This window comes from Heterodontus francisci, chromosome 1, assembly GCF_036365525.1.
Source record: "Heterodontus francisci isolate sHetFra1 chromosome 1, sHetFra1.hap1, whole genome shotgun sequence".
Classification (NCBI taxonomy): Eukaryota; Metazoa; Chordata; class Chondrichthyes; order Heterodontiformes; family Heterodontidae; genus Heterodontus; species Heterodontus francisci.
In genome coordinates, this window is record NC_090371.1 from 126,155,466 (window position 1) to 126,173,358 (window position 17,893).

General features: G+C 41.3%; 1 protein-coding gene across 2 annotated transcripts in view; it reads right to left on the minus strand.

Moving 5' to 3' along the window:
* Positions 1-17,893, minus strand: part of ociad1 (OCIA domain containing 1) — a 60,831-nt gene that overhangs the window by 15,663 nt on the left and 27,275 nt on the right. For both annotated transcript variants that reach the window (XM_068035717.1, XM_068035706.1), the window contains exons 2-5: positions 11,932-12,016; positions 10,215-10,268; positions 10,080-10,127; positions 1,866-1,995 (exon numbers count right to left, since the gene is read on the minus strand). In XM_068035717.1, coding sequence (XP_067891818.1) covers positions 1,866-1,995; positions 10,080-10,127; positions 10,215-10,268; positions 11,932-12,016 — 317 coding nt within the window. The remainder of the gene's footprint in view (positions 1-1,865; positions 1,996-10,079; positions 10,128-10,214; positions 10,269-11,931; positions 12,017-17,893) is intronic.

Genomic DNA, 17,893 nt, shown 5'->3' on the forward strand with positions numbered 1-17,893 from the left:
TGGGTTGTGCAAGTATCTCTTTAGAGACATAAGGAATTTAAAAAATTATACTGTAGTCTGCGAGAAGCTAAAGCTGTGTGAAACTATTTCTCCAAGGCTCTCTAATAGCTGAAGCAAATCCCAAACTTGGGATTGTTGGTTTGACTGTAGTTGTACTACACATTTATCAATGTTGCAAAGCCAAAACACTTTAGAGGAATGTAAAATGGATAGTGTAATTTGCTCTACAAAGCCAGAACCTATTTGGGCATTGCGGTCATTTAAGATCATAGCTCCGTGGAAAAATTATACCACTGCTTATAAATTAGATAATTTAATGTCCTATTTGTTTCTTTGTAAATAAGTTATTTTATCAGTGTACATTTGATGTCATAAACATTAGTTGCTAAAGTAATTCAGGTGGCAACTGTTAACTAGATCTACGAACATCAAATCATTTTTACATTTAACCAAGGCAGGGACAGTGCAGCAACATTCTGCATTCCAAATTGTATGTTACCAATTCCTTAGGGGGTATTGGTTATTTGCTATTTAATTATGGTTTCATGTGGCCCATCCTATGCATTGTAATATCTTGTACAGAATTAACATAAGTATCATGTAGCCAGTACTTGGAATCAAAACCTGTTCTGAGGAAAGGTCATCGACCTGAACTATTACCCCGTTTCTCTCTCCACAGATGCTCCTGACCTGCTGAGTAATTCCAGCATTTTCTGGGAACAGTTGCCAATTATCTTAACTTGTACCATAAAAAAATGAATTAGCCGTTCCCAGCATCTCAAATACTGCTAGATACCTTTTCATACCTATGAAGTACAATTCTAAAAGGGGTGCAGGAGCAGAGGGACCTGGGGGTATATGTGCACAAATCATTGAAGGTGGCAGGGCAGGCTGAGAAAGGAGTTAATAAAGCACACATGATCCTGGGCTATATAAGTAGGGGCATAGAGTACAAAAGCAAGGAAGCTATAAAACATTGTTTCGGCTCAACTGGAGAATTGTGTCCAGTTCTGTGCACCACACTTTAGGAAGGACGAGAAGGCATTAGAGAAGGTGCAGAAAAGATTCAGGAGAGTGGCTCCAGGGATAAGGAACTTCAGTTATGTGGACAGGTTGGAGAAGCTGGGGCTGTTCTCCTTGGAAAAGAGAAGATTAAGAGATGAAAATCATGAAGGAAGTGGACAGTATAGATAGGGAGGAACTGTTACTGTTGGCAGAAGAATAGAGAACCAGGAGCATCGATTTAAGGTGATTGGCAAAAGCAGCAACAGTGATATGAGGAAGAACGTTTTTATGTAGTGAGTGGGTAGGATCTGCAATCAGAGTATGATGGAGGCAAATTGAATCATGATTTCCAAAAGAGAACTGGACAATTATCTGAAGAGAAAACTTTGCAGGGCTACAGGAAAAAGGCAGGGGAGTGGGACTAGGCAGGTTGCTTTTGCAGAGAGCTGTCATAGACACGACAGGTCAAATGGCCTCCTTCTGTGCTGTAAACATTCTATGATTCTATAAATTAGAGAGGTATCCTGCTTTCATTCTAATTAGTATGAGCTGAAAAGTCAGTTACTATTATAAAAAAAAGTTTTTGTTTGTGTCCACCTGAAGACACTTGCTGCTGTCAGAAATGGCAACCATTTCATTAGGTTTTTAAAACTAGAATGTTTCTCTCCAAGAACAAAGAAGCTTCTTTGCATTACTTTACATCGAGAATATTCAATTGTAAGCTATAAATATTAATATACATCTCCAGCTTTTTCAAGAGAGTAATTGCAGACCATTATTTTCTAACATGCACAAAGAATTTTCTTGACTACATAATTGAATGAAAAAAAATTGGAAAACATGATATAACGGCAACTGACTGATGCAGGAATGTTCTACGTCCTTGCCGTAGAGCATCTCCAAGTGGTGAATTCTCCAGTCTCATGAACTTTTCCTGGCATGTCTTCATATAGGAGATCTTTCCTATCAGGTAACCACAAACACCAGCAACTGAGAAGGAAATGCAGTAAAAAAAAAATTCTTACAAGGATTTCTAAACTTTAGTTTCTCAATTCCCAGTTTCTTTCCCACCCAAAATGAGGATAGTACTTTAAATATTTAATCCACAATACAGCTATCAATGCAAGATGCCAGATATTTCTACATGTGCTCTTAATATCTTTCCCTTGGCCAATCTATAATTTAGGGTCCTTGAATAGTCTTATTTAGTTGTCCCAATTACACGTTCCAGGAAGTGGTCATCCTGCAGCCACAGAGAGTACAGGAGGATAGTGGGTGGTCATCCAGCAGGGTAGGAAGAAGCAGGCAGTGCAGGAATCTTCTGGAAGAATGGAACTCTCAAATTGGTTATCAGCACTGAACACCGCCGAGAACGATAGGGGAGTGCAGTTTAGAGCACATCCACAGTACATGGGGCAAATGACTACACAGGGGGCACAGTCAATGGTAGAAATGCAGTTGGTCATAGGGGATTTGATAGTCAGGTGATAGACAGGCATTTCTGTAACCACCAATATGACATTAAGGGAGAGGGTGGCATAGTGGTAATGTCATAGAGTCACTGTGTTCCCCACTATTAACTCCCTAGGCACATCCTCCAAGGGACCAACATTCACTTTAGAGTCACTGAACTAGTAATCAAGAGGCCCAAGCTAATGCCTGGGGACACGGGTTCAAACCCCACCATAGCAACTGGTGGAATTTAAATTTAATTAATAAGTTTAAAAAATCTGGAATTGAAAGCTAGTCTCATTAAGGGTGCCATGAAACTATCATTGATTGTTGTTAAAAACCCATCTGGTTCACTCATGTCCTTTAGGGAAGGAAGTCTGCCATCCTTACTTGGTCTGGCCTGCATGTGACTCCAGACCCACAGCAATGTGGTTGACTCTTAACTGCCTTCTGAAATGGCCTAGCAAGTCACTCAGTTACCTTCTCAAGGGCAATTAGGGATGGGCAACAAATACCGGCCTTGGCACTGACACCCACATCCCATGAAAGAACAAAAAAAATGATGGGTTGCCTCCCTGGTGTCAGGGTAAAGGACATCACTGAACAAGTGCAGAACCTTGTGAGGAGGAGAACAGCCAGAAGTTGTAGTTCACGTTGGAACCAACGACAAAGGTAGGAAAAGGGTCAAGGTCCTTCAGGCAGAGTTTCAGGAGCTAGGGAGGAAGTTAAAGAGCAGGACCTCAAAAAGTAGTAATCTTCAGATTACTCAGAGTTACGAGCTAGTAAATATAGGAGCAGTAAGATAAGACAGGTTAATGTGTATCTGGAGAAATGGTGGATGAGGAACCTGTACAGGTTGCACCTCAACAAAGCTGGGATCAATGTAAGGAGGTTAACTATCAATGTGGGGGGAGGATTTAAACTCATTTGGCAAGGGGAGGGGTACCAGAATGAAGCATTTGAGAGGAGATACAAAGTGCACAGAGGACTTGAAGAGACAAATGGCATTTGGAAAAAGAATGGCTATGAAGTTGGAGGGATCAGTTGGGGGGAAACGTGAGGCAGATTAAGAGGAGATGTGCGCGCTCCTGAATAAGTGCAAGCAGCATGATAAGTAAGGTTAGTAAGCTGCAGGCACAAGTAGCCACTGGGATTATGATATAGTGGTAATAACAGAGACTTGGCTCAAACAACCAGAGTAACGGCCACTTCATATTTCTGGATACAAGATATTCAGGAAACATAGGGAACATAAGAACTAGGAGCAGGAGTAGGCAATTCAGCCCTTCCAGCCTGCTCCGCCATTCAATACGATCATGGCTGATCTCACCACGGCCTCAACTCCACTTTCCTGCCCGTTCTCCATAACCCTTCAACCCATTTCTAATTAAAAATCTGTCTATCTCCTCCTTAAATTTACTCAATATCCCGGCATCCACCGCACTCTGGGGTAGTGAGTTCCACAGACTCACGTCCCTTTCAGAGAAGTAATTTCTCCTCATATCGGTTTTAAATCTGCTACCCCTTATCCTAAAACTATGACCTCTCGTTCTAGATTGCCCCAGAGGAAACATCCTCTCTACGTCTACTTTGTCAATCTCCTTAATTATCTTATATACCTCCATTTAGATCTCCTCTCATTCTTCTAAACTCCAGAGAGTAAAGGCCTAAACTGCTCAATCTCTCTTCATAAGACAAGCCCCTCATCTCTGGAATCAATCTAGTGAACCTCCTCTGAACTGCTTCCAATGCAACTACATCCCTCCTCAAGTAAGAGGACCAAAACTGTATGCAAAGATCCAGGTGCAGTCTCAATAATGTCTTGTACCGTTGCAGCAACACTTCCCTACTTTTACACTCTATTCCTTTAGCAATAAATGGCAAAATTCCATTTGCCTTCCTTATTACCTGCTGTACTTGCATACTAGTTTCCTGCAATTCATGCACCAGGACACCCAGAAGCACTCTGAAGTTTCTCTCCATTTAGATAATAATTTACCTTTCTATTCTTCCGACCAAAATAGATAATCTCACACTTATCCACGTTAAATTCCATCTGCCAAATTTTGGCCTATTCACCTAACCTATCCATATTCATTTGTAAATTTCTTATTTCTTTATTGCAACTTACTATCCGACCTATTTTAGTGTCATCTGCAAATTTGGCTATAGTACCTTCTACCCCTGCATCCAAGTCATTAATATAGATTGTAAATAGTTGGGGCCAGAGGACCAAACCCTGTGGCACCCCACTAGTTACATCTTGCCAATCATAAAAGGACCCATTTATCCCGACTCTCTGTTTTCTATTGGTTAGCCAATCCTCTATCCAAGCTAATAAATTGCCCCTAACCCCATGTGATCTTACCTTTTGTATTAACCTTTTGTGAGGCACCTTATCAAATGCCTTCTGGAAGTCCAGATATACTACATCTACAGGATCTCCATTATACATTTTATTTGTTACATCTTCGAAGAACTCTAGCAAATTAGTCAAACATAAATTACCCTTCATAAAACCATGCTTACTCTGATGGATTGTGTTTTGACTTTCTAAATGTCCTACTATTACTTCCTTAATAATGGATTCTAACAACTTCCCAATGACAGATGTTAAACTAACTGGTCTATAGTTTCCTATTTTCTGCCTCCCTCCCTTTTTGAATAAGGGTGTTTTATTAGCATTTTTCCAATCCACTGGAACCTTCCCTGCCTCCAGGGAATTTTGGAATATTATAACCAATGAATCCACTATCTCTGCTGCCACTTCCTTTAAGACCCTAGGATGTAAGCCATCAGGCCCTGGGGACCTGTCTGCCTTCAATCCCAATAGTTTGCTCAGTACTTTTTCCCGAGTGATGATGATTGTTCGAAGTTCCTCCCTTTCTATAACTTCTGCGTTACCTGTTACTATTGGGATGGTACTCGTGTCCTCCACCGTGAAAACTGAGGCAAAATACAGATTAGTGTCTCTGCCATTTCTGTGTTCCCCACCATTAACTCCCTAGTCACATCCTCCAAGGGACCAACATTCACTTTAGCTACTCTCTTCCCTTTTATATACTTATAGAAGCTTTTGCTATCTGTTTTTATATTTTGCACTAGTCTTCTTTCATAATTTACCTTTGCTCTTTTTATTACATTTTTAGTAACCCTTTGTTGATCTTTAACATTTTCCCAATCTTCCAGCCTGCCACTGGCCTTTACAATATGGCATGTCTTAGTTTTTGTCTTTATGTTATCCTTAACTTCCTTGCTTCGCCATGGATGTTTTTCCCCCTCTTACCATCTTTCTTCTTCTCTGGAATATATTTTAGTTGGGATAAACTGAATATCTCCTTAAACATCTGCCACCGCTCATCAACTGTCCTACCTTTTAGTCTTCCTGCCCAGTCCACTAGGGCCAAATCTGTCCTCATGCCTATGTAATTAGCTTTGTTTAACTCCAGAACGCCTGTGTGGGACTCCAGTTTCTCGCCCTCAAACTGAATTTGAAATTCTAGCATGCTATGATCACTCTTCCCCAGAGGATCCTTAACTACAAGATTAATTAATCCCACCTCATTACATAATACCAAATCTAGAACAGCCTGCTCCCTGGTTGGTTCCACAACATATTGCTCCAAAAAACAATCTCTAATACATTCAATGAACTCGCCCTCGAGGCTACCCTTGCCAATTTGACTAATCCAGTCTATATGCGTATTAAAATCACCCATGATTATTGCCTTACTTTTCTTACAAGCTGCCAGTATTTCCTGGTTTATACTGTGCCCCACTGTGGAACTACTGTTTGGGGACCTATAGATTACTCCCACCAAAGACATCTTTGCCTTGCTATTTCTTATTTCTACCCAGACTGATACTATGTCTTGACCTCCAGTGCCTATATCATTTCTCACTACAGCACTGATCTCTTCCTTTACTAACAAAGCTACACCACCTCCTTTTCCTTCTTGCCTATCCTTCCGAAATACTGAGTACCCTTGGCTATTCAATTCCCAAACCTGGTTTCCCTGCAACCATGTCTCAGTAATTGCCAGTAAATCATACCCATTTGTCTCTATTTGCACTGTTACCTCAATTTTATTCCGAATGCTTCGTGTATTCAGATACAAAGCCTTTAAGTTTGTTCTAATATCAAATTTCCCTACTCTTGTATGATTCCTTGGTGCAATATGACATTCACATGAAGGAAAGAAAAGAGAAGGATGCAGTGACAATACTGATTAGATACGGTCATGGCACAAGTAAAGGATGATGTACTTGAGGATTCAAAGACAGAATCTATTTGTTTAGAATTAAAGGAACATCAGAGGAGCTATTATGCTGGTGGACGTATATTATAGACACCAAATAGTGTGAAGGAGATAGAGGAGCAAATTTGCAAGCAAATTGCAGAACGATGCAAGAGTTTTAGAATAGTGATAATGGGAGATTGCAATTATTCTAATATAAAACAGGAAACTAACAGTGTAAAGGACAAAGAGGGGGAAGAGTTCCTGAAACGCGTACAAGAGAACTTTCTCAATGTGTGAGTTTTTAGCCCAATGAGGATGGAAGCAGTGCTGGATCTAGTCCTGGGAAATGAAGTGAGTCAAGTGCAGTATGTTTCTGTGGGCGAGCTTTTGGGAAACTGATCAACATCATGAGAATAGTTATGGAAACAGACAAGGAAAAATAAAATCTGAAAATTCTTAACTAGAGGAGATCTAATTTCAGCAAGTTGTAAAGGGATTTGGTCCAGGTGGATTGGAATCAAAGATTATCAGGTAAAACAGTAAATGAGCCATGGAAGGTCTTCAGATAGTTTCAGTACACCAACAGGACATATTCCCATGAGGGAGAAAGGAAGGGCTTCCAAAACTAGACCGCCCCTTAATGACCAAAGATATAGAGATTAAAATGAAACAGAAAAAGAAGGTTTATGATTAATGTCAGGTTCATAATCAGTAGAGAACCAAGCTGAATACAAAACACACAGAAAACTGAGGAAGGAAATAAAAGGGGCAAAGAGACTGTGAGAATAAGATAAGCAGGTAACATAAAAGGATACCCAAATCTTTTATAAACATAAATAGTAAAACCGTATTTAAAGTAAGACTAGGGTAGATTAGGGACTGAAAAGGAGATCTTGTTGTGGAGGCAGAGGGCATGGCTGAGTTACTAAATGAATGTGCCTGTCTTCACTAAAGAAGGTGATGCTGTCAACATCACATTAAAAGGAGGTGGTAGTAGAGAACAACAACTTTTATTGACATAGTGACTTTAATGCAATAAAATGTCCCAAGGATCTTCACAGAAGCATAGTAAAACAAAGTATGATACTGAGCCACAAATGGAGATTTTAGGTCAGATGACCAAAAGCTTGGTCAAAGAGGTGTGTTTGAAGCAGTGTCTTTAAAGGAGGAAGTGAGGTAGAGAGGCGGAGAGGAGTAGGGTAGGTATTCCATAGCTTGTAGCCTCAGCAATTGAAGGCACGGCCACCAATGTGGAGCGATTAAAATCAAGGATGTATAGGGGCCAGAACACACATATCTGAGGGTTGTGGGTTTGGAGGAGATTACACAAATAGGAAGGGGCGAGGCCATGGAGGGATTTGAAAACAAGAATGACAATTTTAAAATCAAGACGTTGCTTGACCGGGAGCCAATGTAGGTCAGTGAGCACAGAGGTGATAGGGAAACGAATCTTGGTGCGAGTTAAGATATGGGCAGCAGAGTTTTAGGTGACCTCAAGTTTATGGAGAGTAGAATATAGGAAACCAGCCAGGAGTGCATTGGAATAGTCAAGACTACATGTAATGAAGGCATAAATGAGGGTTTCAGTAGATGAGCTGAGATGGGGTGAAGTTGGGTGACATTACGGAGGTGGAAATAGGTGGTCCTGGTGTTGGCACGAATATGAGGTCGGTAGCTCATCTTAGGGTCAAATGTGACACCAAGGTTGTGAACAGACTGGCTTAATCACAGACTGTTGCCAGAAATTGGATAGGACAAAAATAAAGAGAACGTATTCAAAAGGTTGGAAGTGTTATAGAAAAGTCATTTGGTCCAGATGTAATGTATCCTAGGTTACTGAGGCAAGTAAGGTGAAGATTGCAGACACTCCAGCTATAATCTTCCAATCCTCCTTAAATATGGAAGAGGTGCCAGAGGATTGGAGGATTGAAAATGCCACACTCCTGTTCAAAAAAAGGCAAAAATAAAAAGCAACCACAGGCCAGTCAGCCTAACATTGTTGGAGGGGAAACTTCTTGAGACAATAATCTGGGACAGACTTAATTACACTCTAAAGGTATGGGTTAATAAATGAAAGCCAGCACAGATTTGCTAAAGGAAAATATGTTTGACTAACTTGATTGAATTCTTTGATGAAATACCGGAGAGGGTTGATGCATATATGGACTTTCAAAATGTTTTTGATGAACTTCTACATAATATACTGGTGAGTAAAATTAAATGGAAAATGGCAGCATGGATACAAAATTCGTTAAAGGACAGAAAGCAGTGGTGAATGGTTGTTTTTCAACCTGGAGGAAAGTGTGCAGTGGTGTACTCCGAGGTAAGTTTTGGACTGCAGAGGTCAGTGTTGGGACCACTACTCTTTTTGATATACATGGCCTAGACTTGGGCATAATTTTAAAGTTTGGAGAGGACACAAAACTCAGTCATGTAATAAACAGTGAGGAAGATATAGACAGACTGGTGAAATAGGCACACATGGCAGCTTAAATTTAATTAGGTGCGAAGTGATACCTTGAGAGGAAGAATGAAAAGAGGCAATATAAATTAAACAGTACAATTTTAAAGGAGGTGCAGTAAGAGAGCAACCTGGGGCAGGGGGATGGGAATGCTATGTACACAAATCTTTGAAGGTGCCAGGGAAAATTGAGAAGATTGTTAAAAAGGGATACAAGATCCTTGGCTTCATAGAGACATAGAGTACAAGAACAGGAAGCTATGCTAAACCTTTATAAAGCACTGGTTAGGTCCCAGCTGGATTATACTGGTAAATTCTGGGCAACAGATTTTAGGAAGAATGTCAAGGCCTTAGAGATGCTGCAGAGGAGATTTGTTAGGATGGTACCAGGGATGAAAGACTTCAGCTACGTGGAGAGACTATTGAAACTGGGATTAATCTTCTCTGCTCCAAGAACAAGGGAAAATTTGATGGGTGCTAAAAAAAATGAACAGTTTTGATAGAGAACCTGCTTCCAGTGGCAGACGGTAGGTAAACCGGGGACATAGATTTAAGGTAACTGGTAAAAGCAAGAGAATGCACAGCCTGAAGCAATTTTAATAACTTTCAGAAGGGAATTGGATAAATACTTGAGTGAAAATTTGCAGGACTACGGGAAACAGCAGGAGAGTGGAACTAAAACTAAATGTATCACTCTTGATCTAGCCCAGAAGTCCCACCTGTTGATAGTGAAAATGTAACTCACATGCAGAAATTAAAACAAATATTTTAAACATTTTACAACACACTGGATATAGCTTCATGAGAAAATGCTTTCACCAGAGTAAGGAAAATTCCTCAACAACTAGGGAACTTAGAATGTCCATTTATTTCAGGTTGCTTTCTCTTTTGCTTATGAAATGAATACTAACTTCACTTACATGCGACTTTAGGTATTGATCCAAATCGAGTTGAAGTAGAAAGGATTCCTAAATAGGAAGTACAGAAACTAGATCAACTCATTAATGAATACAATAACTATAATCAAAAATTATGCTAATTACTTTAAAAGTTACCTCTCGAAATTAGAACTTGAGTTACTAGCACGCTCATCCCAGAAAAAGGCAGTGCTGTAAAGAACAAATTGGTAAATAACCTGAATTACTGAAACTGTTGAATAGTGACTCCGAAAAGTTACAACTCTACTTAGTGATTCAAAAACAACTCTGCAATAAAATTATGTCAATTTGTTAGCAGTGATTTCACCTCATACTTGGATTTGAATCCTGTGCGGACAGATGCTAGAAAAGGTTTCTTCTCTAGGAAGGCTTTAAAAGTGAACAGAGTTTTGGGTAACCTACATTTGTTCATAGCAGACTTGAGCAAACATTATTATGATGACAATTTGACAAAAAAAAATTCAGAATCATTAAAAAAATAATGGACTTTGGACAGGATTCCAACATTCTAATCTCTGAATGATTCCAATATCATAAACTACCAAGTTTCACACCTTGTTTATATCTGGAATCTGAACCATAAAATGGAATTACATTCTTGTTCTGGTACTGCCCTAGTCTAAAAAAAATTCTATTGAAATTCCAGTGGTAGCTCGAGGTGAAGTCAACAATACAGTTGTAAGGATGATTTCAAAAGGAAAGAATCTGCACCATTATAGTGCCTTTCACAACCTCAACATGTTCCAAAGTGCTTTATAGCCAACTTTAAGCTGCACTGTTGTAATGAAGGGAAATGTGGTAACCAATTTGTACATAGCAAGATTTCACAGACAACATGACCAGATATCCTACTTTAGTGATGTAGGTTGAGGGATAACCAGGACATCGGGAGAACTCCTCTACAATGGATCTTTTACATCCATCTGAGAGTTAAAATATGGGTTACATTTAACACCTCATTTGAATAATACAACATTGAGAATGCAGTGCTTCCTTAGTATGGTGCTACAGTGTTGGTTTGAATAATGCGCTCAAAGGGTGGGGCTTGAACCCACAACCTTCTGACTCAAACATGAGTGTGCCGCCATTGAGCAAAGGCTGACACTGCTCCTCTGGAATCCTCCAAAATGGAAACACTTTTGCATCTGTTACAGATAGACATGGATTTACCACTGTTTGCAGATTCAACTTTTACCAGTTCCTATTAATTGGAACAGAAAATATTATGCAATTTCAAATTCAATTGGGCAGGGGAATGGGGGCACAGAAGAGGAGGAGAAAAGCAGATAGAAAATAAACATATCAAATTTGGCAGAGTTAATAACAGTTTACAGGAGTTTAAACTGGGAACTGTTTAAAAAAAAGCTGCTCCAGCTGCAGGCGACATTGAAAATATTAACAGCAAAAAAATAAACATATGACATCATGTACAATTAATGTTCAAGAATAGAGGACATTCAGTATTGATAGGTAAAAACTTAGAGTGATTTTGGCTAATTAACTATAGGGCCACCATGAAAGTAGGAGCAAACAGGTGAATATGCATCATTACTGCATGATGAGATATGACCTGCAAATCTGAAACAGTGTCGCTCAACTGGCCACCAGAGAGAAATAATTCCCAGAGCAGAATTGAGTACACCTTGAAGTTATTTTTAAATCAAAAAGATTATTTTTAAAAACTAAAACACATTACCTTGTGGTGAGAATTTCTTTGTTCCCTTTAAATTTGCTGCTGCTTATATACTAAAACTAAATTTCTACTGAAATAAAACTTTAAATGCCAACTCACTGAACACAGGTAAATAGCAACTGACCAAGAATTCGTACATACATCTATAATAGAAGCTCTCCTGATTGCATTCCCTGAAGACTCTTCTTTCTTCTTCTGTAGGGATGTATGAAGAACCCATTGGACCCTGGAGAATGACAAAAGATGGGATTCATTCTTTTTCTATTCAGAAAAGAGAATGCAAAGTTTAATTGCACATGGCCAGCTTCACAGCTTATTTGGTATGTGCACTGCCGAGTGTGCAACTGAACCATTCAGACCACATAGGTCCCAGGATCAATTTATGATCTGCGCACCAGCTGATATAATTATAAATGTGAGAGTTGTCATTACTGGTTCCCTGTAAACAGGCTTGAGAGGGAGTCTGACATGGTTCAGTTAAATATATGGATGCCAGTTATTTTTAAACGAGGCTAGAAGTTATGAATTTCTAATAAGCCTTGCCAACAGATCAAAAAGAAGAGAACCATCCTGTGATTACAGTATAATAAATTTAAATCTTTCAGACAGGCAGGTAGCTTTAATTGCTTCTGCAGCTGGTAAAGGAAAAACAAAGGGAGCTACGAAAATACAAATTGTTTCTACAAGAAGAGTTTAGCATTTAGATTATTTATTTTTCCTTTCAAGGAGACAGGCAAGATCTCCATTGTAAAATATATACCTTTATATTCTTACTTTTTCATTTGTTCGTAGCTTATTTTAATAAATTTGCTGAATAGTTTAAAACTAGAACAATGTCTGATGTGATGTACTACTGTTTGAGGACCTGAGATAGTTCCTATGGAGGCATAATTCCAGTAGCTTAAAAAAAAAGGAAAAAATTGTAGCAAAATGCGACTGCTCATGAAATTGTGCCATAACTCGGTGGGTAGTTTCTTTGAATTTTAGGGCAGGTCATTATTTAAAAGGAATACCTAGTATGTGGGATCTGATTGAAAGGACAAGTACCTAAGGGAGGGTGAGCCTCGTGAGGACATTATTCAGACACAGCTGCTATATAAATAGACTATCTGGAAGTCATCACCTGATTGATAACATGTCATGGCTCACAGAAACAGCAGTAGGCCATCCAGCTCCTCAAGCCTGCTCCACCATTCAATGAGATCATGACTGATTTGCGATCCGCCTTTCCCCCGTATTCCTTCATACTTACGGTATACAAAAAGCCATCAATCTCAGATTTAAAATTAACAATTAGCATCAATTGCCATTTGTGGAAGAGAGCTTCAAAATTCTACCACCCTTTGTGTGTAAAAGTGTTCCCTTATTTCGCTTCTGAAAGGTCTGGCTCTAATCTTTAGACTATGCCATTAAGTCCTAGATTCCCCAAGCTGTAGAAATAGTTTCTCTTTATCTACCCAATCTGCAACCCCTTAACATTTTGAAAACTTTGATCAGATCACTCCTCAACCTTCTAAATTTCAGGAAATACAATCTTAGTTTGTGCAATCTCTCCTCGTAATTTAACCCTTGAAGTCCAAGTATCATTCTGGTAAATCTATGCTGTACTCCCTCCAGGGACAATATATCTTTCCTAAGGTGTATTGCCCAGAACTGCTCACAGTATTCCAGGTGGGCTCCAACTAGGGCTTAGTCCAGTTGCAGCATAACTTCTACTCCCTTGTATTCTAGTCCTCTAGGCCAGCATTCCATTAACCTTTTTGATTATGTTCTGCACCAGTTCATGACATTTTCAGGATCTATGCACATGGACCCTCCAAGTCACTTTGGACCTCCTCTGTTTCTTTGTTCGATCCTTTTTAGGCTCAAAATGGATGACCTTGCATTCGCCTACATTGAAATCCAATTGCCACAGTTTAGCCCATTCATTTAATCTATCAATGATTCTTTGTAATTTTATATTTCCATCTACACTGCTGCCTATCTGCGTCATTGGCAGACTTGCACATGTGGCTTTCTATCTCATCATCTAAATTGTTAATAAATACGGTGAATAGTTGAGGCCCCAACACCCATGCGGAACACCCATGATCAGACAATCTGTGCACCACATTGGTCCCCACTCCTCTCCCAGTATTTTGCACCCAACATTCGACTCAGTTCCCTAAATTATAGGAAGGAGGACATTTCTTTGTCTCTTTTCAGCTTTTAATAGTTTGTTTCTGCTCTATTCATAGCACTACTGGGAGTAGCTGCTTTTTGAAATACCATTGCCATGGGTACAATAACACAGTGGTTACATTACTGAACGAGCAATCCAGAGGCCTGGACTAATGATCTGGAGACATTAGTTCAAATTCGACCATGGCAGCTGGGGAATTTAAGTTCAGCTAATTCAACAGAAATCTGGAATAAAAAGCTAGTATCAGTATTGATGACTATGTAACTACCGGATTGTTGTAAAAACCCATCTGGTTCATTAATGTCCTTTAGAGAAATGGGGAAGGAAATCAGCAATATGTTTAACTCTTAAATGCCCTCTGAAATGGCCAAGCAAGCCACTCAGTTGAACCAAATCACTACAATATGTAAAAACAAAAAACAGATGGACCACCCAGCATGACAAAGGCAAACCCTGCCCAGTCAACCCTGCTAAGTCCTGCTCACTAATGTCCGGGGAACTTATGTCAAAATTAGGAGAGCTGGCCCACAGACTAGTCAACAGCCTGACATGGTCATACTCATGGCATCAAATCAAACATGGGCAAGGAAGCTTTCTGCTGATGATTCCCTACTGCCTCCCTCAGCTGATGAGTCATTTCTCCTCTATGTTCAGCACCACTTGGAAGAAGCGCTAAGGGCAGCAAGGGTACGAAATGTATTCTGGATGGGGAACTTCAATGTCCGTTACAAAGAGCGGTTCAGTAGCACTGCTATTGATAGAGTCCTGAAGGACATAGTTGCCAGAATGGGCTTGCAGCAGATGGCGAAAGAATCAACACAAATGAAAAACCTACTCGCCCTCGTCCTCAAACGACCTGTCGCAGATATGTCTGCCCATGAAAATATTAATAGGAATAACCACTGCACAGTACTCATGCAGGCCAAGTCCCATCTCCACATTGAGGTGAGGGCACCCTCCATTATGTTGTGTGGCAATGCTACCCTACTAAAATGGGGGATTCAGAACAGATCTACCAGCTCAAAACTGTCATCTATGAGACACTGTGGACTATTAGCAGCAGAATGGCGCAGTGGTCAGCACCGCAGCCTCACAGCTCCAGCGAACCGGGTTCAATTCTGGGTACTGGCTGTGCGGAGTTTGCAAGTTCTCCCTGTGACTGCGTGGGTTTTCACCGGGTGCTCCGGTTTCCTCCCACAGCCAAAGACTTGCAGGTTGATAGGTAAATTGGCCATTATAAATTGCCCCTAGTATAGGTAGGTGGTAGGGGAATATAGGGAAGGTGGGGATGTGGTGGGAAGGTGGGGATGTGGTAGGAAAATGGGATTAGCGTAGGATTAGTATGATTAGCATAAAGGGGTGGTTGATGGTCGGCACAGACTTGGTGGGCCGGAGGGCCTGTTTCAGTGCTGTATCTCTAAATAAATAAAATAAATAAACTGTATTCCACCACAATCTGTAACCTCATGACCCAGCATGTCCCTTATTCTACCATTACCATCAAGCCAGGCAACTAACCCTGGTTCAATGAGGCATGTAGAAGAGCATGTCAGTGTTGTAGCACTAGGAGTATCTGAAAATGACGTGCACTCTGCTGATGCTACAACACAGGAATACATGCATGCTAAACAGTAGAAGCAGCATACTATAGGTGGAGCTAAGATTCTACAACCAATGGATCTGATCTAAACTCTAATTCTGCCACATCTGGGCCGGAATTTTACGTTGGGCAGGAGTGTTGCGAGTTGGGGCTTCAGGGGCGGCCCTCCGTGGGGCAGAGGGTGCCCGATCGGGAAGGCCCCCCTGCCCCAGGCCACAAGAAGGCTGCCTTGTTTTTACCAGGTGGTGCTCGAGGTATTTAAGGTCTGGCCGCCGAGGGTAAAATACCTGCAGCGGTGGGAGGAGGCCCTTAAGTACCAGTTAATTGGCCACTTAAGGGCTTTGATTGGCCTGGGACGCGAGGGCTGTTTCTCACCGCTGCTGCCCTTGTAAAATTGCAGCAGGGGCGGGAGGGGGTCAGGAACGGCCCCCTGCCCCACCTTCCTCTCAATTTTACACCCCACCCCCCAGCTCACTCGTTTGGGGGCCATAAAATTCTGGCCCTAGTTGTAAATGGTGGTTGACAATTAAGCAACTAATAGGAGGAGGTTCGATGAATATTCTGATCTGCAATGATGGCAGAGCCAACACATGAGCGCAAAAGACCAGTCTGAAGCATCTACAACCATCTACAAGCCTGAGGTGCTGGGTAGATGATCCAGCTCAGCCTCGTGCGGAGGTCTGCACCATCACAGAAGCAAGTCTTCAGCCATGTAGATTCATTCCACGTGATATCAAGGAACGGCTGAGCGCATTGGATGTAGCAAAGGCTATGGACCCCCAAGAACATCCTGCCTGCAGCACTGATGACTTGTGCTCCAGAAATGGCCATGCCTCCATCCAAGCTGCTCCAGTACTGCGACAACACTTGCATTTACCCTCTATAGGATGCACTGCAGAAACCCGCCAAGCCTCAGTCGATAATAACTTCCAAACCTGCGACCTCTACCAACTGGAAGAACAAGGGTATCAGACACATGGGAACACCACCTGCAAATTCCCCTCCAAGCTACACACCATCCTGACTTGGAACTATATCGCTGTTCCTTCACTGTCGCAGTGTCAACATCCTATAGCATAACCCCAACAGTACCATGGGTGTATCTACACCACACAAACTGCAGCAGTTCAAGGTAGTGGCTCACCACCACTTTCTCAAAGTCAATAAGGAATGGGCAAAAAATGCTGGCCTCGCCAACGATGCCCATATCCCTTGACACAGAGTGGGCTGAATGGGCTCCTTTTGTGCCATTAATTTTCTATGTTCTAGAAACTTACCTGAACCAGCCACATAAATAATGTGGCTAGAAGAGCAAGTTAGAGGCTGGGCATTCTGTGGCAAGTGTCACACCTCCTGATTCCCCAAAGCCTTTCCACCTTCTACAAGACACAAGCCAGAAGTGTGATGGAATACTTTCCACTTGCCTGGATGAGTGCCACTCCACCAATATTCAAGAAGCTTGACAGCATCTAGGACAAAACAGTCCACTTAACTAGCACCCCACCCACCACGAGTGTACCCTGGCTGCAGTGAATACCATCTTCAAGAAGCACTGCAGTAACTTGCTAAGGTATCTTTGACAGCACCTTGCAAACTTATGACATCTACCACCTGGAAGGACAAGGGCAGCAGGCGCAAATGAACATCACAACTTCTAAGTCATACATCACCCTGACTTGGAAATGCATCGCCATTCCTTCATCGTGGTGGAGTCAAAGTCCTTGACCTCCCTCCCTAACAGCACTGAGACAGCAACTACACTACAAGAAGTGCAGCAGTTCAAGGCGGCAGCTCGTCATGACCTTCTGAAGGTAACTAGGGATGGGAAATAAAGGTTGGCTTTGCCAGCTATGATCATGTTCCGTGAATGAATAGGAAATTAGCATGTGAGCATGTACATGCCTATTCCTGACCTATTTATATATAGAGCAGGGGTTTCAAATATACGACAGTTTAATTCCACCATTGTTTTTCCTGGAAGAGCCAGGAGGTAGAGCAACATGAGTAGGAGCAGTACATAGAGAGGGGTACCAGACAGTAAACGGGTAAGTGAAACCTGGGGGGACCTTATTGTGGGTAAACAATGAAAGATTGCTTCCACTGGTGAGCAAATGGGGAACAAGGGGACAAAGACAGAATTCTCAGCACTCAGGGAGCATCAATATCAACCAGTAATCATGGCCCATACTGGCACCAATGACATAGGCAGAAAAAGAGGAATGAGGTCCTGAAGGAACAGTTTAGGGTGGTGCAGAGATTGAAAAACTGGTCCTCAAAAGTAGTAATCTCCGGATTACGCCCGTGCCACGTGATAGAGTGTA